The sequence below is a fragment of the Sorex araneus genome, chromosome 3 (genome assembly GCF_027595985.1).
Source record: "Sorex araneus isolate mSorAra2 chromosome 3, mSorAra2.pri, whole genome shotgun sequence".
NCBI lineage: Eukaryota > Metazoa > Chordata > Mammalia > Eulipotyphla > Soricidae > Sorex > Sorex araneus.
Window position 1 is genome coordinate 73062454 of NC_073304.1, and position 17526 is coordinate 73079979.

Consider the following 17526-nt stretch of genomic DNA (forward strand, 5'->3'; position numbering starts at 1 on the left):
GGAACCCCTGAGCACCACTGTCCCTCCCTCTGCCCCCCAAAAAGGCATAAAAAGCATATTAGTGAAGGAACAAGAACAAAAAAAAAAACCAAGAAAAATAGGGGCTATAGTGGAGGAGGATCCTAATAATCTGCACCAATTCCAATATGGTGGCCCCAGAAGAAGAGAGAGCCACGTCAGAAGCCAGCCTCAGGTACCAGCAGTGTGTCCTACAATTTTACTTGATTCAGACACTGTCTACATGCAGGTGACATCAGCTCCCACAGATGAGGGGATCGAGCCTCCAAGACTGCCACACCTTTCCTTCCCCTTTCAACCCACGCATCCGTGCTCACTCAGGTTGTTATTCGCGCCTCTGACTAACCAGCTATAGACGAGAGAGTCCAACAGTCACCTTGGTTTTGATGATTACAGTGGCTCGCACACAGCACACAGTGACTTCCTGGAGTCCCTGATTATTGGAAAAGGAACAGCCTTGTAGAAAGGCAAGGTGCTCTGGGTGTGGCATGCTCTCCACAAATCTCCACCTGTTGGCCATCTCTCTGAAGCGCTCTGAACCTCATCCCTTTGGGACCTTATAAAGGCTTCATAGGCAGTCGTGATTGATTAAGTCATTGGCCACTGGTGATTCCATCAAAACTCCCCCGCCCCTTGCGTGCTCTCTCTCCCAGAGACTGGGGCTGGCACGGAAGTTTCAATCACATGGTTCGCTCCCCTGGCAAAGAGCCCACACCCTCGGGTTACCTAAGGTTCTTCCAAACACCACTAATTGATATAATTTCAAAAACACCTTTATTGCTCTTATCACAGGAAATTCCAGCACTTTGGGGAGCTCTATGCCAAGAACCCAGTTAAAGACAAAATACATGGTACTTACTATAATTCATACTCTCCCTTTTCAAATGGTCCAGTTTCCCCACAATCCTTCTTGGTTGATACCCCTGGGGTTGGTTTTGTGACTTTTCCAAGTTCTGTGCAGCCCACGACCCGAAATGAGAGTTCCTGTGTTCAGAGCTGTGCCCTTTTCCCATATGGTGAGGGGTTTTGTTTTCCAGCAGCTGGGAGCAAAGATAAGAGTTCCCTGAAGAGTCTGGCGCCAGTGGGAGGGATCTGCCTCACTGCAGTTAAAAAAAAATGGGGCTGGAGAGATAGTACAGTGGATAGGGCACTTGCTTTGCACACTGCCAACCTGGTTTGATCCCCAGCATCCCATATGGTCCCTCAAATACTGCCAGGACTAATCCCTGAGTACAGAGCTAGGAGGAACCCCTGAGCATCACTGGGTGTGGCCTCAAAACCAAAAGGAAAAAAATGTTTATCTCTTTCTTTTACATCCAAACAAAAATAAATGAAGAGCCAGAAAGATAGTACAGTGGACAGGGCCCTGCACACAGACAACCCAGATTAATTCCAAGTACCCCCACATGATTCCCTGAGCTCCACCAGGAGTGATCCCTGAGCACAGAACCAGGAGTAAGCCCTGAGCACCACTGGGTGTGGCTCAAAAATAAATAAATGAGATCTTTTTGTTTCTTCATATGAAAAACTTGACAGTAAGTCTGACCATTACAGGATATAATGATTTACTATGAAAGCACTTTTTAAACTATCATGCTTGAAAGAAAGACTCACTTTTATGGGCTGGAAGAGTGACTCGATGGCCTGGAGTGCAAGCTTTGCATGCAGGAAGCTCGGTTTAATCCCCAATACTGCACGCTCTCCTGCCTCCTGAGCACTAAGCCAGGAGTCTCAGACAAAACAAACTACAGGAGTCTGGGTTTTGTCATTGTTGGTGATAATATAATAATGATGCAAAGGAGGAGAAAGAAGACCACTCATTTTTCTTTGTTTTTATTGGTTTTTGGGGTCACACCCGGCATTATTTAGGGGTTACTCATGGTTCTGCATTCAGGAATTACTCCTGGCGATGCTCAGGGGACCATATGGAATGCCAGGGATTGAACCCGGGTGCTGCATGCAAGGCAAGCGCCCTACCCGATGTGCCATCACTCAGGCCTTTGGTTTTTTAATTGTACTCCTAGTTGTTAATGTTATTATTGTTCTCCTTCTCCTTCTCCTCCTCCTTCTGCTCCTCCTCTTCCTCCTCTTCCTCCCCCCTCCTCCCCCTCCCCTTCTTCATCCTTCTCCTCTTCCCCCTCCTCCTCCTCCCCCTCTTCATCCTCCCCCTCCTCCTCCTCTTCCCTCTCCTTCTTTTTCAATTTTTCCCTCCAGGGGTTCTCCCGGGCTGGAGCGATAGCACAGCAGTTGGGCTTTCGCCTTTCACTCGGCCAACCCGTGTTCGATTCCTCCGCCCCTCTCGGAGAGCCTGGCAAGCTACTGAGAGTATGGAGCCTGCACGCCAGAGCCTGGCAAGCTACCCGTGCGTATTGGATATGCCAAAAACAGTAACAATAAGTCTCTCAATGAGAGACGTTACTGGTGCCCGCTCGAACAAATCGATGAGCAACAGGGATGACAGGGGTTCTCCCAGCAGTGACAGTGGCAATGCTCTATCTAAGTAGTGTTAGCCTGACACTCCTGTGCTGGGGCCTCAGGAATAAGGTGGCACCTCCCCGCACCACCACCTCCCAGCTGAGTCATATCCACCTCAGGGCATCTTTGCTGGAATCTGATCTGCTAAGTTTATGTCCATCTACACTCTCATCATTGGAGCCCAAATCATGGGTTCAAGTTGGTGCCTACAGATCTAGATAGAGCTGCAGGAAATTGAGAGGGAGCAGCAAAGAATAGATTTCCAGAATAGGGTTTCCAGATTTTCAGAACTGGGCTGGGGCAGGCGGGACATCTCTTGGTTCATGTATTTTGGGGAAAGGCAGGGATTGAAATGTAGTATTACTACCTGACTTTCACAAAGTTACTTCAGGAAAGTTCAGCAATAGAGATATGAGTACAAATATAGGTCCAGGAATATAGTTCAGCATTAAAGCATTTTTCTTGCATGTGTGAGACCCTGGGCTTGGTCCCCAGTTTACAAAAAGTACAAATATCCACACATGCGAACTAAAACCACCCGTTCATCAAAAGTCAGAAATAATTAAGCATTTCTATATTTGTCCATTTGGATATATCTCTAAGTATATTCACATACACACTTACCTTTCTTTATTTTGCTAGTAAAATTTAATGTTCTCATCAGAGCTAAGTGTTTATTACTATAAATTTTCATGTCCCCTAATACCCATAACTATACGTTTATAGTAAAATACACATGACATAATCCACTCTGTCAACCCTCTTAAAATACCCGTTTCAGCGGTATTGAGTACACTCACTTTGTTTCATAACCATTACCACTATCTCCATCAGATGATTTCCTTTCCCAAACCAAAGTCTGTTCCCTTTAACTAGTAACTTCCCCTTTCGTCCTACCCCGCCCACTCCATGAAAACCCTTTCCATTACTGAGAATATGATTGTTTTAAGTGCCTCCTAAGTGTAATCATACAATGTTTGTCCATCCGTGACTGACTTATTTAACAAATAGCTTCAAGTTTCACCCATCTTTCAGAATGTGCCAGAATTTTATTCCTTTCTAAGATTACTAGTATTTCATTTTATGAATATACTGCTCTGTGCATATTCATTCATTTTTTGATGGACAATTTGCATTGTTTCCACCTTTTGGCCATTTAAGTAATGTGACAATAAACACTGATGTACTAATACCTTCTTAAGTGCTGCTTTCATCTTCTTTGAATACTTAGATCCACCTATGGAATTGTGGGTAACAGCTACCTTTGGGGCGGCAGTGAAGGGGGTGCAGTGTAGAGGTCACACACAGCATTGCTCAGGACTTAGGCCTGGCTCTGTGCTCAGGTATCACTCTTGGTGATGCTCAGGAAGGATCCGTATGTGGTCCCTGGAATGGAAGCTGGGTCGGCTGTACACAAGGCAAGCACTCCTGCACTCTGTCTCTTTCCAGCTCTGCGATACCATTTTGGTTTTGTTTTTGTTTTTGAGTCACACCTTATAGTTCTCAGGATTGCTGGCTATGTACTTAGCAATCACTCTTGGAACTATCGGGGTAACAGGGATCAAACCCAGGTCAGCCACATGCAAGGCAAATGCCCTATCCATTCTAACTCTGCCCCTACAATATCTTGTTAAATCAATAAACCATTCCATCTCATTAAAAATTTTTTTAATTGACTTAAATCACTGTGAGATACACAGTTACAAGGTTGTTCATGTTAGGTTTCAGTCATACAATGTTCTGATACCCATCCCTCCACCAGTGTACATTTCCCACCACCAAAGTCCCCAGTTTCCCTCCTGCCACCCTCCCTACCTGCCTCCAACCCCCATACCAGTCTGCCTCTATAGGTCTCTTTTCTCTGGGTCTTATATAAATTGAATTATTTTGGGGTTGAACTTACTGAAAATATTGCCATTTCACATGTTCTTGCATTTCACATATTGTGTCTGGGTTAAGATTTTGTCTTCTTGCTGCATATTTACTAGAAATCTCTTTAGGGAGGAGTCTATTGGTAAACCCAGTTTTCATTTATTTAAAATAATCTCTTTTTTTTCTTTTTGTGTCACACCTGGAAATGCTATTCTTGGCTCTGCACTCAGGAATTACTACTGGCAGTGTTCCAGAGACAATACGGGATACCGGGGATTGAACCCAGATTGGCAGCATGCAAGGAAAATTATGGGGCCAGAACAATAGTACAGTGGGTAGGGCATTTGCCTTGCATGCTGTTAAACCGTGTTTGATTCCCAGTACCCAATATGGTACCCACCAAGTCCCCCAGGAGTGATCCCTGAGGATAGAGCCAGGAGTAAGTTCAGAGAATTGCTAAGTGTGACCCTCACTTTTCCTCTTTTTTAGGAAGTTAGAGAGATAGGAGAGGGGAGAAGGCACTTGTTTTGCATGCAGAGATCCAAATTTGCAAATTTGGATCTCCCAAGCACCACTAGGAACGGTCCCTGAGCACAGAGCTAGAAGTAAGTCTGAGTACTACCAGGTATGGCACAACCGCCACTCCACCCCAACAAATAGGGCTGAATAGGTTGTACTTTCTTTGTACTCAGCCTACCCTGGTTCGATTCCTAGCACTATGGTCCTCTGAACCACCAGGAAGGACCTCTGAAAACAGAGCCAGGAGTAAGCCCAGGTGTGGCTCAATCCCCCTACACACACACACACACACACACACACACACACACACACACACACACACACACACACATACACACACACATTTCTTTTCTTTTCTAGGGGCTGCAGACACAGTACAAAGATTAAGATGCTTGCTTGGCATGCAGCTATGACCGCAAATTCCAATCACGCCTGTGGTCTCCTGAGTGCCACCACCTATGTCCCCTAAATACAGAGTAGGAGTGACCCCTGATCACAATGACCCCTGACCTCCAAAAAAGGTGTTTTTTTTGTAAAGTATGTGTTCCAGAAGAAAATAATTTTCTAGGTATACAGTTTAACAGGCTGTGTGTATGTTTGTGAATGTGTCTTTAAAATTCTTATTAAAGATTCGTGTAGAACATCTAGGTTCCAGATGGAGCTGCCAAGGACCAGCTGGGGCAGAACCGACAGCTCTGGTTTCTCACTCTTCTGTGCAGAGAGGGGAGTGGTGGGCAATCTTCCATCCCTGGTTTTCATTTTCTTTGCATGCTACAGGAAATCAAACCTAAGTTGCATGTATGTATAGACATGTGCCTTTTCATTGAGCCACATCTCAGGCTGTAATCTATGATTGTTGTCTAAATCTATGATAATTGACCCCCTTTCTCTTAGCAACTTGGATCATTCCAATGTTTTCTGGTTTTCACACTGGCTGCTAAAAAGTGTGCTACCAGTTTCATTGTATTCTTTCATTGTAGAATTTGTAGCTTTTCTTTCTAAACATTGATTTAAGTTTTTAATTTTTTATTAAGACACTGTGATTTATGAAATTATTTATTGTTTAGTTTCAGGCACACAATGTTACGGCACTAATCCCACCACCAATGTCAACTTCCCTCCACCAGTGTACCCAGGTTCCCTCCCACCCCCATAACTCACCATGAGTTTGGGGCTTTTTTGTCCTCATGTTTCTTCAACTTCACTGAAATGTATCTAAATGTTTGTTTCTTCATATAAAGTTTCTTCTTTCTATACTTCTATAGTCTGATCGTCCATCAATTCTTTTTTTCTTTTTTTAAAATTTTTTTAAATTTTTTTTTCTTTTTGGGTCACACCCAGCGATGCTCAGGGGTTACTCCTGGCTTTGCACTCAGGAATTACTCCTGGTGGTGCTTGGGGGACCATATGGGATGCCGAGGATCGAACCCGGGTCGGCCGAGTGCAAGGCGAATGCCCTACCCGCTGTGCTATCGCTCCGGCCCCCCGTCCATCAATTCTTGGAAACTCTGCTATTTCTCCTCAAATATTTCTTTGCCTCCATTTCCCACTCCTTTTTTTTTTTTTTTGCTCAGGGGAATCCAATTTGATCAGTTAGACCTTATTTTTTGTCTCCTAATTTTTCCTGTTTGTTCCTGCTGCATTCTGGAGAATTTCTTCAGATCCATATTTCAGTACATATTTTCTCTCTTTATGGGTATCTTCTGTTCAATCAAGTGTTGCCGCTCTTATTTCAATGGTTACATACATTGTTTTTGTCTTGGGGCCACAACTGGCTGCACTCAGGTCTTAAACCTGGATCTGGCATTTGTCAGTGAGCATGCTTGGAAGTGTTTCAGCTCCAGGAGCAGAGTAATGCTGAAGTCAGAGGGATTTGTTTCTTCAAGCTCTTCTGGCAGCAACTCTGACAATTAGGTGAACAAGCCGGTTACTCCAGAGAACTCTGCAAAAAACAAAACAAAACAAAATAAAATGATGGGTGGAACTCTCAGAGCCCTAGCCACCTCCATGAGTGGCACCCACAGAAATAAGAGCATGTTTCAGAGTGGGAAAAAGCAGGTTTACATGAGTGTTCAGGACTTGAAAGGAAAAGTCCTAATTGATATTAGAGAATATTGGATGGATACAGAAAGACAAATGAAGCCAGGAAGAAAAAATATTTCTTAAGATCTTGAGCAATGAAGCTAGCTGAAGGAACAGGTTCCTGATATTCATGATGCAGTAAAAAAAAAAATCCTGTCAACCCGAAGCCATATAACGCCTGTACTGTTCTAGTTGTTTCTTTGTTTCTTTGTGTGTTTTTTTTTGGGGGGGGGGTCACACCTGGCCATGCACAGAGGTTGCTCCTGGCTCATGCACTCAGGAATTACTTCTGGTGGTGCTTGGGGGACCATATGGGATGCTGGGAATCGAACCTGGGTCGGCCGCATGCAAGGCAAACGCCCTACCTGCTGTGCTATCGCTCCAGCCCTGTTCTAGTTGTTTCCATCTGTCTTTTTTACATTGACTTTTGTTTTCTAAAGGTTGTTTTCCAAGCTATTGTAATTTGGGTTGCAGAATACTTGTAAGATTTTCTTTATACACCGCATTTAAAATGTTCTGAATTGGGGGTCGGAGCGATAGCACAGCGGGTAGGGCGTTCACCTTGCATTCGGCCGAACCGGGTTCGATCCCCGGCATCCCATATGGTCCCCCAAGCACCGCCAGGAGTAATTCCTGAGTGCAAAGCCAGAAGTAACCCCTGAGCATCGCTGGGTGTGACCCAAAAAGAAAAAAATAAAATAAAATAAAATGTTCTGAATGAAGGTGATTGTCACCTTTACTAAGAAGGATCTCTTGGAGACTCACAAATGAATCTTGGAACCAAGCAGCTCGCTGCGGAGATGGCTTCAGAGCATGCGCTGGGCTGATTTCACCTGCACACCTCAGATGGGAGCAGGTGTCCTCTCTCTCCGCCTGCACCAGATGAACCCCAGCAGCCCCAAATTGTCAGAAACCAATTGCCACCACAGCCGATCTTCACGGGCCCGTTGTGGGCTCCCCATGCAAGAGAATAAATCCGCTGAAAAACCCAGGTATGTGGGACCAGTGACTGAAAATGCCATTCCCAGCCCCCTGGGACCTGACTATCATGCCCAAGAACTGCCACTGGGTGCCATTTAAGCGTTAATGGCCATGATCCAGAGACTCACAAGTGAATCTCAGAACTGAGCAGCTTACTGCAGAAATGGGTCCGGACCCCAATTATATTAATTTTTAGAATCCCAGGAGCGCACGGCTACTTTTGTGGCCGCGCAATATCTCATATTATTATTTTTTTTGCTTTTTGTTGAATCACTGTGAGACAGACCCTTACAGACATCTTATACTATTCAAAACAATCAATACAAAATAAATTATATCTGCCCGTGGGGCAATATTGAATGTAATAAATTATTGTGAACAACTTTATGAAAATAAAATTTAAAAATAAAAGCAGAAGGATTTCTTTGTGTCCAACAGGTAGCACAAATCAAATCAAATCAGGTAACACAGTATTAAAAAATAAAACTGGATCAGGTGATGCTCATAGGAGCAAACCCAACTTGCATGCACATACAGACTTGTGCTCTACTGTATGTGGGACCATATGAGGTGTTGGGGGTGGAACCAGGCTTGGTCATATGCAAGGCAAGTGCCCTACCCTCAGAGCTATCTCTCCAGCTCTTTCAGAATTTTTTTATTTTGGTAAGAGAGGGATCACAGCTAGTCAAGCCTGAAGCCCTGGTTCACTCCTGCCCATGCTTAGCCTGATTGTACCTGCAGTTGGGAGCAGGGGCCCCAGGAGAGTTGTTTACACCTGCAGGACAAGGATGATACAGTGCAAGGGTGGAATTCACGACCTCACACATGCTGGGCATGATGGCCTTTCAGTATCTATATTGTAAACCATAACGCCCAAAGGCAGAGAGAGAGAGTAAGAAGGAAAGTGTCTCCCATGGAGGCAGGGGAGGGGGAGTTGAGTGGAGGTGGCCAGAGGGATACTGGGGACTTTGGTGGTGGAGAATGTGCTCTGGTGGAGCATTGGGTGTTCAATCATTGTATGACTGAAACTCAATCAGGAAAGCTTTGTCACTGTATCTCATGGTGATTCAATTAAAAACTACATTTAAAAATTAAAAACTAGGGGAAGGGGTGGTAGTGGTGGGAGGGATACTGGGATCACTGGTGGTGGAGAACGGGCACTGGTGGAGGGAGGGGTACTCGATCATTGTATAACTGAAATGCAAGCGCGAAAGTTGTAAGTCTACAACTGTACCTCATGGTGATTGACTAATAAATTTTTTTAAAAAAAATTAAGTTAGCACCCACTGCAGTAGTCTAGACAGGTTTTCAGGTAGGCGCCTTCCCTCAAACAGGCATGTCCATTCCATGAAGAATGCTGCCCCTTTGTGGGTATCTCCTTTGGGAGGAGTCAGGATATCGAACATTTAGTTATTCCACCTTCCTAGAGCTCGAGTCTTCTTTCCTGTTACTCCCCCAAATCTCATACCTCCCACCAGCCCCCAAGTTCTAATTTCTGGCTCCTCTACTCCATTGTTATTTTTATTTTTTTGTTTGCTTTTGTTTTGTTGGTACCAGAAATATGCCCTTAAAATAAAATATGCCTTTTATTTTCTTGAGAGCTCACAAATATAATTTTTATTTTTTTATAAAGGAGTCCCACAATATTTCATTAAATTTAATATTCAAATACCAATCCCACCACCATTACACCTTCCCACCACCTAATTTCAGATGTTTCTATCCAAACCCTAATCCCTGTCCCAAAGCAGAACTGAAATAATATATTTTGTATTGTTTGCTATGAAAAACCACTGAAAATGCTACAAGAAAGTATCCTTAGAGGAAAGAGTGTGAAGACTATTCTATTTCAACAGGGTCCTCTAAGACCCTCTATAAGAGATTCACTAACATGTTGTTAAAGGTTGTGGCTTGTGTGCTTTTATGTATATATCTGTAAAAAAAATGTATATTGCCCTCTAAGATTGGTTGCCTACTACTTTGAACCCCATCAAATGTGGTGTGGTACTCTTGGAGTACAGGTGGGGTGTGTCCCATGGAGTGTTTGATGAAGCATTTGTGGTGCTTCAGTCCAGGAATAGGTTCACTCATGGGTGAGGCTCAGTCAGAACGTGTGGAGAGCGGCCTTGAGTATGGTGGCAGTTGAGTTCTGGAGGTTTTCGGCTTCTGGGGCTGGGTCACTTGGGGCAGGAGGGCTCTCACCCACTCCCCTCTCGGGCACCCCAAGTGAAACAGCCTGGTGTGGGGTTTGGCATCACTAATGAATTTTAAAATCTTATGTAGGGCTGGAGTGATAGGGTAGGGCGTTTGCCTTACACACGGCCGACCCCAGTTCGATTCCCAGCATCCCATATGGTCCCCCGAGCACTGCTAGGAGTAATTCCTGAGTGTAGAGCCAGGAATAACCCCTGTGCATCCTCCAAAAAAAGAATCTCTGAACACTCCAGGTTCTCTCCTTACCCCACTCTCTTTTAAAGGGGAGTGAAATGTCTTGATTTGTTGACCTAATTTTTCTTTAATTGTTATGTCTGGGTTTGATGGGGGAAGCGTACCTTGTGGACCTGGGGCTGGGGGTACCCCCAGCAGTGCTGGAGGAACCACACAGTGCCAGGGATCCAACCTGGGGCTTCCCCTTGTGCTCCAGCCTTTGAGTAACCTCAGCCCAGAGTTGTGACCAATAAAAGCATCCCATTATTTCAACAGCAAACAGGAATTTCCCAGAAGCAAACCAACAAAGGAAAGGGCAGACTGAAGAGTGTTCTCATGGGGATACCCACGTGGACTTCCCAAATTCAAGGTTAACAACACCCTAGATAACCTCTGGAGAGGTATTCTAGGATAACCAATCCAGGTTATCACCTCAGAAATTATTTTGAAATAGTTAAAAAAACAATTTTCTTTAACCATCTTTTTAAAATTTACTGAACACCACTAAGTGTGACCCAAAAGCCAAAGGCCAAAAAATCAAAAACAAAAACTCTGATCTGGGGGCCAGAGAGATAGTACAGAGAGTAAGGTGCTTGCCTTGCATACAACCTACCAGTTCAATTCGTGGCACTACATATGGTCCCCCAAGAACCATCAGGAGTAATCCCTAAGCACAAAGCTGGGCTTAAGCCCTGAGCACTGCTGATGTGCAACTGATTGCAAGGGAAAAACACCCAAAAACTTAGACCTTAAAAGGTCTATAAACACCCTCCTCACTTTTTCAGTCAACCACCTCAAGTATGGCATCCTGGGGCCTTTCTTCAATAGAATTACAAAAGTAATGCCTCATATCTCCTAACTCTTGCACTTCCAAGGTACAAGGTCTGAGCTGCAGATGAGAGTCCCAAATGATAAAGAAGCCAATCTCTTCTTTCTTTCCTCTCAGTGAGGACGGAACTCCAGCTAGGGCAATCAGCTTTTCAGGAAACTCCCTAAGTATTGGCTGTTCACTTATTAATCTAACAACAAATACAGCAAATAGTTACTGGGCACTTGCCACCAATTTCTTTAGGAAGGGGTGGGATTTTGGGTGCTCAGGGGCTATCCTAAATTTTAAGTTTCTCTAAGTTCCTGAGTCCACAAGTGACCTTCTCCAAGGGATGCATGAGTCAGGAACATGAATTACTAACAATGGGATTTGCATGGATTAGCACAGGAGAGAGGGGATGTACTGATTCCTGGCTTTGTGATTAAAAGTGACCACTGGTAGAGCTTGGAGGAATGATATATGATGCCAGGGACTCAAACAACTCTACCATGTGGGCCTGCTCTGCCAACATGCACAGTGTGAATTCTGGAGACCCTACTTGCTCTAGAAGCCACAGTTAATTGTGGCCACTTTAGCTCCAAACCAACAGAGCTCTAGACCACTAGAAGGATGAAAATGCATGCTGAGGTGCCCTCTTCCTTGAGAGTTGGTACGTGACCCCCAGGCTTGTGTCCTGCTTGTAGACTGAAGGTCTCAAACTAGCTACGTCTAGCTCCCTGCGCTCACAGTCAGACCAGAGCAGGTAAAATATAAACACCTGTTGTCTATCCTAAACCCTAAGGTCCCCCAAGCTCCTGAGTTCACAAAGGACCTTCTTCACAGGATGCATGAGTGGGAAATATGAATTACAAACCGGTTCATTCATACAGATTGGCACAGGGGAGCAGGAAGCAAGGCTCACCACTTATGGACACCACCATGTTAGCAACCCTGGGACTACGCCCTAGCTGGCCACAGAGCCTGAGTCTTGGTCTTAGAATAGGAAAATCAAGAGTGTTGCAGGAGCTCACCTAAACAAGGCCAGCTAGAAGGGCCGCCAGGGACCCTGGAAGAGGCATCACTGCCTCCTGCATCTTTAAGACCCCCGAAAACTGAGGGTTCCACCCTGAAACTGGACAACCTGGTGAGTCAGATCAGAGCCCTAAAACTGCACAACCTGTTGAGTCAAGTCTGAAGTCCAAGGCACAGGGCACCAAGGTACCAAGGTGAGGGGACTTCATTCATTTCCTTCTCTATAAAAGAAGCAGTAAAAGCAGCAAGAAAGCGGCAAGTCTCAAGGCACGCAGGTACATGGTAAAAGTCTGCTGCAGCGGTAGGAAAGCCAGAACCCCCGCTTCCAACACACACACACACACACACACACACACACACACACACACACACACACACACACACACACACACACACACCCTCCTCCTCAACAGCAGCCGCTCTCCACCACGAGCTACCCCGAGTGTGTTGATTGCGGGTTCCTGGAAGGTTAGGACTCCTAAGACTCCTGAACGTCCAATAACACTAATTTGACCGCGCCACCGCCGCCGGAGTTCACACAGTCGGAGTAAAGGAAAGCATCAGTTCCGGGGCAGCACCCCAGGCCCGCGCCCGCCCCCCGTCGCTGGAGGCGTGATCTAGACTCGCGGGTCGCAGAAGGAAGTGCCACAGCCCTTCGGGGCCCAGTGACCGGAAACTACTAGACATGGACCACCCTCCAGAGCCCCTCCCGGACCCCTCTCTGCAGCAGACCCCAAGTTCCAAAACCAGTCCATGCGGTGGGCTGGACACTTCCCCTTGCGCCAGCATGAAGGCGGACAGTATATGGTAAGTGGAGAGGAAGATCCGGCACCCAGCGCGCGCGCATTGGGGACGCCGGGCGGGGAACAGGGGGCGCCGCGCCCGAGGCCGCGGGTACGACCGCACCTGGTTGTGGACTCACCGGGGCCGGTGCGGGACGGCGCGCGCGGAGAGCGCGGATTGCTAGGGACGTAAGGGGGGACCCTCCTCTTTCAGGCAAAATGGCCACCTAGCCCCCTTGGTGCCCGTCGAGGAATTGGAGAACCCGATGTTCATCGGCGAAGGCGGATTCGGCAGGGTGTACAAGGCAAAGCATAAGACGTGGGCGCACGACGTGGCGGTCAAGATCGTGAACGCGTGAGTGACCCGTGCAGCGGGCCCCCCTCGCGCGCGCGCGCGCGCGTTTCGGCCCAGGACGGGCGAGGCAGCGCGCTCGGGCCTGGGACAGGGAGGAGGAAAGGGGGCGCGCCCCGGGAGCCGGAGCGGAGCCCCGTGGCAACCTCTCCTCCCCCCGCCCCCCGCCCCCCCGCACACCCCTGGACTGTAGGGAATCCATATCCGAGGAGGTCAAAGCCATGGCCAATCTACGGAACAAGTTCGTGGTGATGCTGCTGGGGGTCACCAACGAACTGCAGTGGGGCAGCAAGGCAGGGCCTGCCCTGGTGACCCAGTTCATGGAGAACGGGTCCCTGGCCGGGCTGCTGAAGCCAAAGTGCCCGCGCCCCTGGCCGCTTCTCTGCCGCCTGCTGTGGGAGCTGGTGCGCGGCATGTGTTACCTGCACAGCCTGAACCCGGTGCTTCTGCACAGGGACCTCAAGCCCTCCAATGTCCTCCTGGATTCCGAGCTGCACGCCAAGGTCAGCCCCTGCACTCTCCAGCCCCGCCCCCCCCACGCCGCCCCGCCCGAGGACGCTGGGCACTCCCCGCTTAGCCCCTGCTATTGCTGCTGCTGCTGCTGCTGCTGCTGCTGCTGCTGCTGCTGCTGCTGCTGCTGCTGCTGCTGTTGCTGCTGCTGCTGCTGCTGTTGCTTCTGCTTCGGGTGGGCTGAGTTTCCTCACTCCACAGCTGCCCAAGAGCCAGCACAGGTGTCCGCATGCCCGGTGACAGAGGCCATGACTCATAGGATCAGTCCAGGAGCTCCCCATATCTACCGCTTGCGGACTCCCCAGGCTAGCAAGCCCCTTAACCCAACTTCATGGGTTAAGGGGCTCCAACCCAGGCCCAGGGGAGGGGGGCGTGGCTACCATTCCCTTAACCCTCCACACCAGCTTTCCAAGGACGTGCCTACTCTACTGAAGGCAAGGCATCCTGCTGCTTCTGGGGAAGGGGAGAAGCTTCTGGGGTTCTGGGGATTGCCTGGCCCTGACCAGTCCTCCCTAATGCTCTCTTCCCTCCCTTCGCAGGTGGCAGACTTTGGCCTGTCCACATTTCAGGGAGGCTCCCAGTCAGGGGCAGCACCTGGAGAAGGAGGGGGTACCCTGGAGTACCTGGCCCCAGAACTGTTGGATGTGAATCGAAGGGCCACCAGGGCCAGTGATGTTTACAGGTGAGGTGCTGCTCCTAGCACATAGCTGCACCCCAATAGCTGCACCTCCCTGGGTCCTTCCAGCCTGGTGGAACTGGGGAGGGAGAGGACTCTGGCTACCACTCAGGCCAGCCCTCAGTTCTGTGTTTCCTGCAGCTTTGGCATCCTGTTGTGGACCATGCTCGCTGGAAGAGAAGTCGAGAGTAAGATTCTAGGCAGAGGGGCCGGAGCGATAGCACAGCGGGTAGGGTGTTTGCCTTGCACACAGCTGACCAGGGTTTGATTCCCAGCATCCCATATGGTCCCCCAAGCACCGCCAGGAGTAATTCCTGAGTGCAAAGCCAGGAGTAACCCCTGAGCATCGCTGGGTGTGGCCCCCCAAAAAAAACTTCTAGGCAGAGATACCTCAGGGTCCTCTGACCCTGAGCCCCCAAGCACTCCTCTGCCTGCTTCCCCTGCTGCCCAGATTTCCCAGTGCCCCTTGAACTCCAGTCCCTGCTTCTCCATCTGATGGAGCCAGTGGTCACTCATACCCTGAGGCCTTCTCTTCCCCTCCCCAACCTACTCCAGCTGTGTCACAGTCCTCGCTGATGATAGGCTCAGTCTGCTGGAGGCACAACCGCCCCCCGCTGACCGCCCTGCCTCAGCCCAGCTCTGAGCGGCCAGGCTTGGAAGAACTGCAGGAGTTAATGCAGCGCTGCTGGAGCCCTGAATCTAAGGACAGACCCTCCTTCCAGGGTAAGCCGGTAGCCCACTGATCGCCTGGCCCGGGTCTGCCTGCCCAGGTAAGTTCTGCCCAGCTGCCACTGCCACTCTGCCATTTCTCCAGATTGCTGCCCGCCAACTGAGAAAGTCCTAAATCTGGTGACAGACATGGATGCTGCAGTGTCCCAGGTGAGGGCTGATACTCCCACCCCCCCCAGCAGATGGTCAGGATGGCACCCCTGGCTCCCTGGGCCACGCAGCGACTTCCCCACTCCCCACCATTCATCTTTATGCCTTGACCTCACCACCTCCTCTCTCCCCACCTCAACTGCTAATTTCATAGTCAACCGATGCTAGACCTCCAGCCACTTTGGTGGGATTAATTCTGGTCTCCCCACTCTGCACTCCCATCCTTGCAGGTGAAGAGGTACCTGTCTGAGAACAGAAGCAGTGATGGGGGGTCAACTACCTCTGAGTCAGACTTCGGAGGAACAGAACAGGATGGCCCTAGAGGAACCACAGCAAGCAGTACCTGCATGCTCTCTGAGCCGCTGAGCACCCTGAGATTGACAGAGTCCCCCAACTCTGCTCCTGAAAGACTTACAAATCCTGCTGAGAGACTGGAGACACAGCGGGAACCAATTCATCGTGTCCAGTCAGCAGGGGCTACTTCCAATTCATCAGCCCCAATTCGACCTCCCCAAACTGCAGAAACCTCATCTTTCAGAAGCCCCAATTCCAGCCCCAACTCAAGATATGAATCCTCAGGGAATCAGGTGAGACCATGGCAGGACTAGGGGACACAGCAGGATGTCTGTTATTCCTGTTCCCTCAGGAGTGAGGAGGTGTGCAGTGAGGGAACAGCTCTGAGACAGGGAGCTGAGAGCTGTGTGTTATTCACAGGAGGCTGGGAGACAAAGCAGCTTCGGGCATTACCGGGCACAGTCATCAAGTTCGGCACCAGGTACCTACCCATCCTCACTCTCCTCTTCCCACCTGCTCTTCCTCAAGACTGTATCTAGATCGGGTACCTTGGGGAGAGGGGACAGAGGGGTAAGAGGTCACCTACCCCCTTCCTGTTTCATGAATGAAGAAACTGAAAGACACCCATGCAACGGAATCATGCTGAGGTTACCACGAAGCCAAGATTTGGCCCCTGGGACATCCCCAGCCCCAACTTTGTGAACCCTTAGATTCCCTAACTATTGGACCAGAGCGCCTCCCAGTAGAAAAAGACCCAAATATCAGAGTTATGGAAATCAATGGCCAGTCCTCTGAAGTCTCAGAACTGGTTCTGAGGGGCAGCCCAAAAAGGCCCGTGTAGACCCAGTCACGTCACTGGGTCCCATGGACCTGACTTTGCAGTTCCCAGGGTGAACCTGGGCGGCTGCTGCCCTCTGCCCTCTCCTCTTGAGTTTCTGATAATTTAACTCACCCACCACCATTTCTCTTCAAGGGCCTGTTATCATACAAGGCTGCCAAGCGGTGCAGATTGGAAACAACAACCAAATGTACTCATTCCCAGAAGCCCCTGGTTCGTCCTCGCAGGCCAGGACGACCCGGGTCTTCCATTTGAAACCTCCATGGCCCCGTCCGCCCTGCCAGCCCCGTCCACCCCACCAGTAGCGGAACTTGGGGAATCTGCAGATGAGCTGTCTCATGGTGCTGGTATAATATTATCACTAGAAATAACTGAAGCAGTGAGCCTCAGGGAGGTGTGCACCCAAACTGACCTTGTACCTCCAGGAGTCAATAAACAGAAGATAATTTTAACTGAGTCTGTGACTTCATCATCTAGGGTCCAGGGCCCGGTTGGGGGGGGACTAAGAAACCTATAGCCAGGGAAGGACAGGGGTCTCTTTAGTCTCATGAAGGCAGGAAGCTGGACACTGAGGGTTGGGGAGCCACAATGGCCTGGCACATGGGGTCAGCGCCCAACCGGAGGCAGGAAGGAATCTCAGCAACCAGACTCTAATCTCTGGGAGAAGCACTTCCTCTGGACGCTCAGACCTAAACCCAGACCCTGTGGGTCAGGCTGGGCCCCACTCACTGCCCTCCCCACTGCCTTTTTTTCTAGTCTTAGCGATTTGTAGCAGTGTCCTGGGAAGGGAATTCCGTGGGAACTTTCAAATTTGGCCGTCACACAGCACATAATATGCTCAGGTTTTGGGGAGGTCAGGCCCCCCGCCCCGCAGTCTCTTTCCTCCACCACTCGGGCACACCCCCATCGAGTCCCAGCTGTGGAGCCCTTTGATTCCCAGCTGGTGTCCGGGAGAGGAAAGTCATAGGCTCCACAAAGCAA

At 48.9% G+C, this 17526-nt stretch overlaps 1 protein-coding gene across 1 annotated transcript; it reads left to right on the plus strand.

Annotated features, from left to right (window-relative positions):
* Window positions 1-12900: 12900 nt before the first annotated feature.
* On the plus strand, window positions 12901-16905 carry RIPK3 (receptor interacting serine/threonine kinase 3). The gene is made up of 10 exons (XM_055131647.1): window positions 12901-13021; window positions 13211-13351; window positions 13542-13851; window positions 14398-14540; window positions 14676-14722; window positions 15090-15257; window positions 15349-15413; window positions 15644-16000; window positions 16128-16188; window positions 16681-16905. The coding sequence occupies exons 1-10, from the start codon at window positions 13002-13004 to the stop codon at window positions 16848-16850; spliced, it is 1482 nt and encodes a 493-aa protein (XP_054987622.1). The 5' UTR covers window positions 12901-13001; the 3' UTR covers window positions 16851-16905.
* Window positions 16906-17526: the final 621 nt, after the last annotated feature.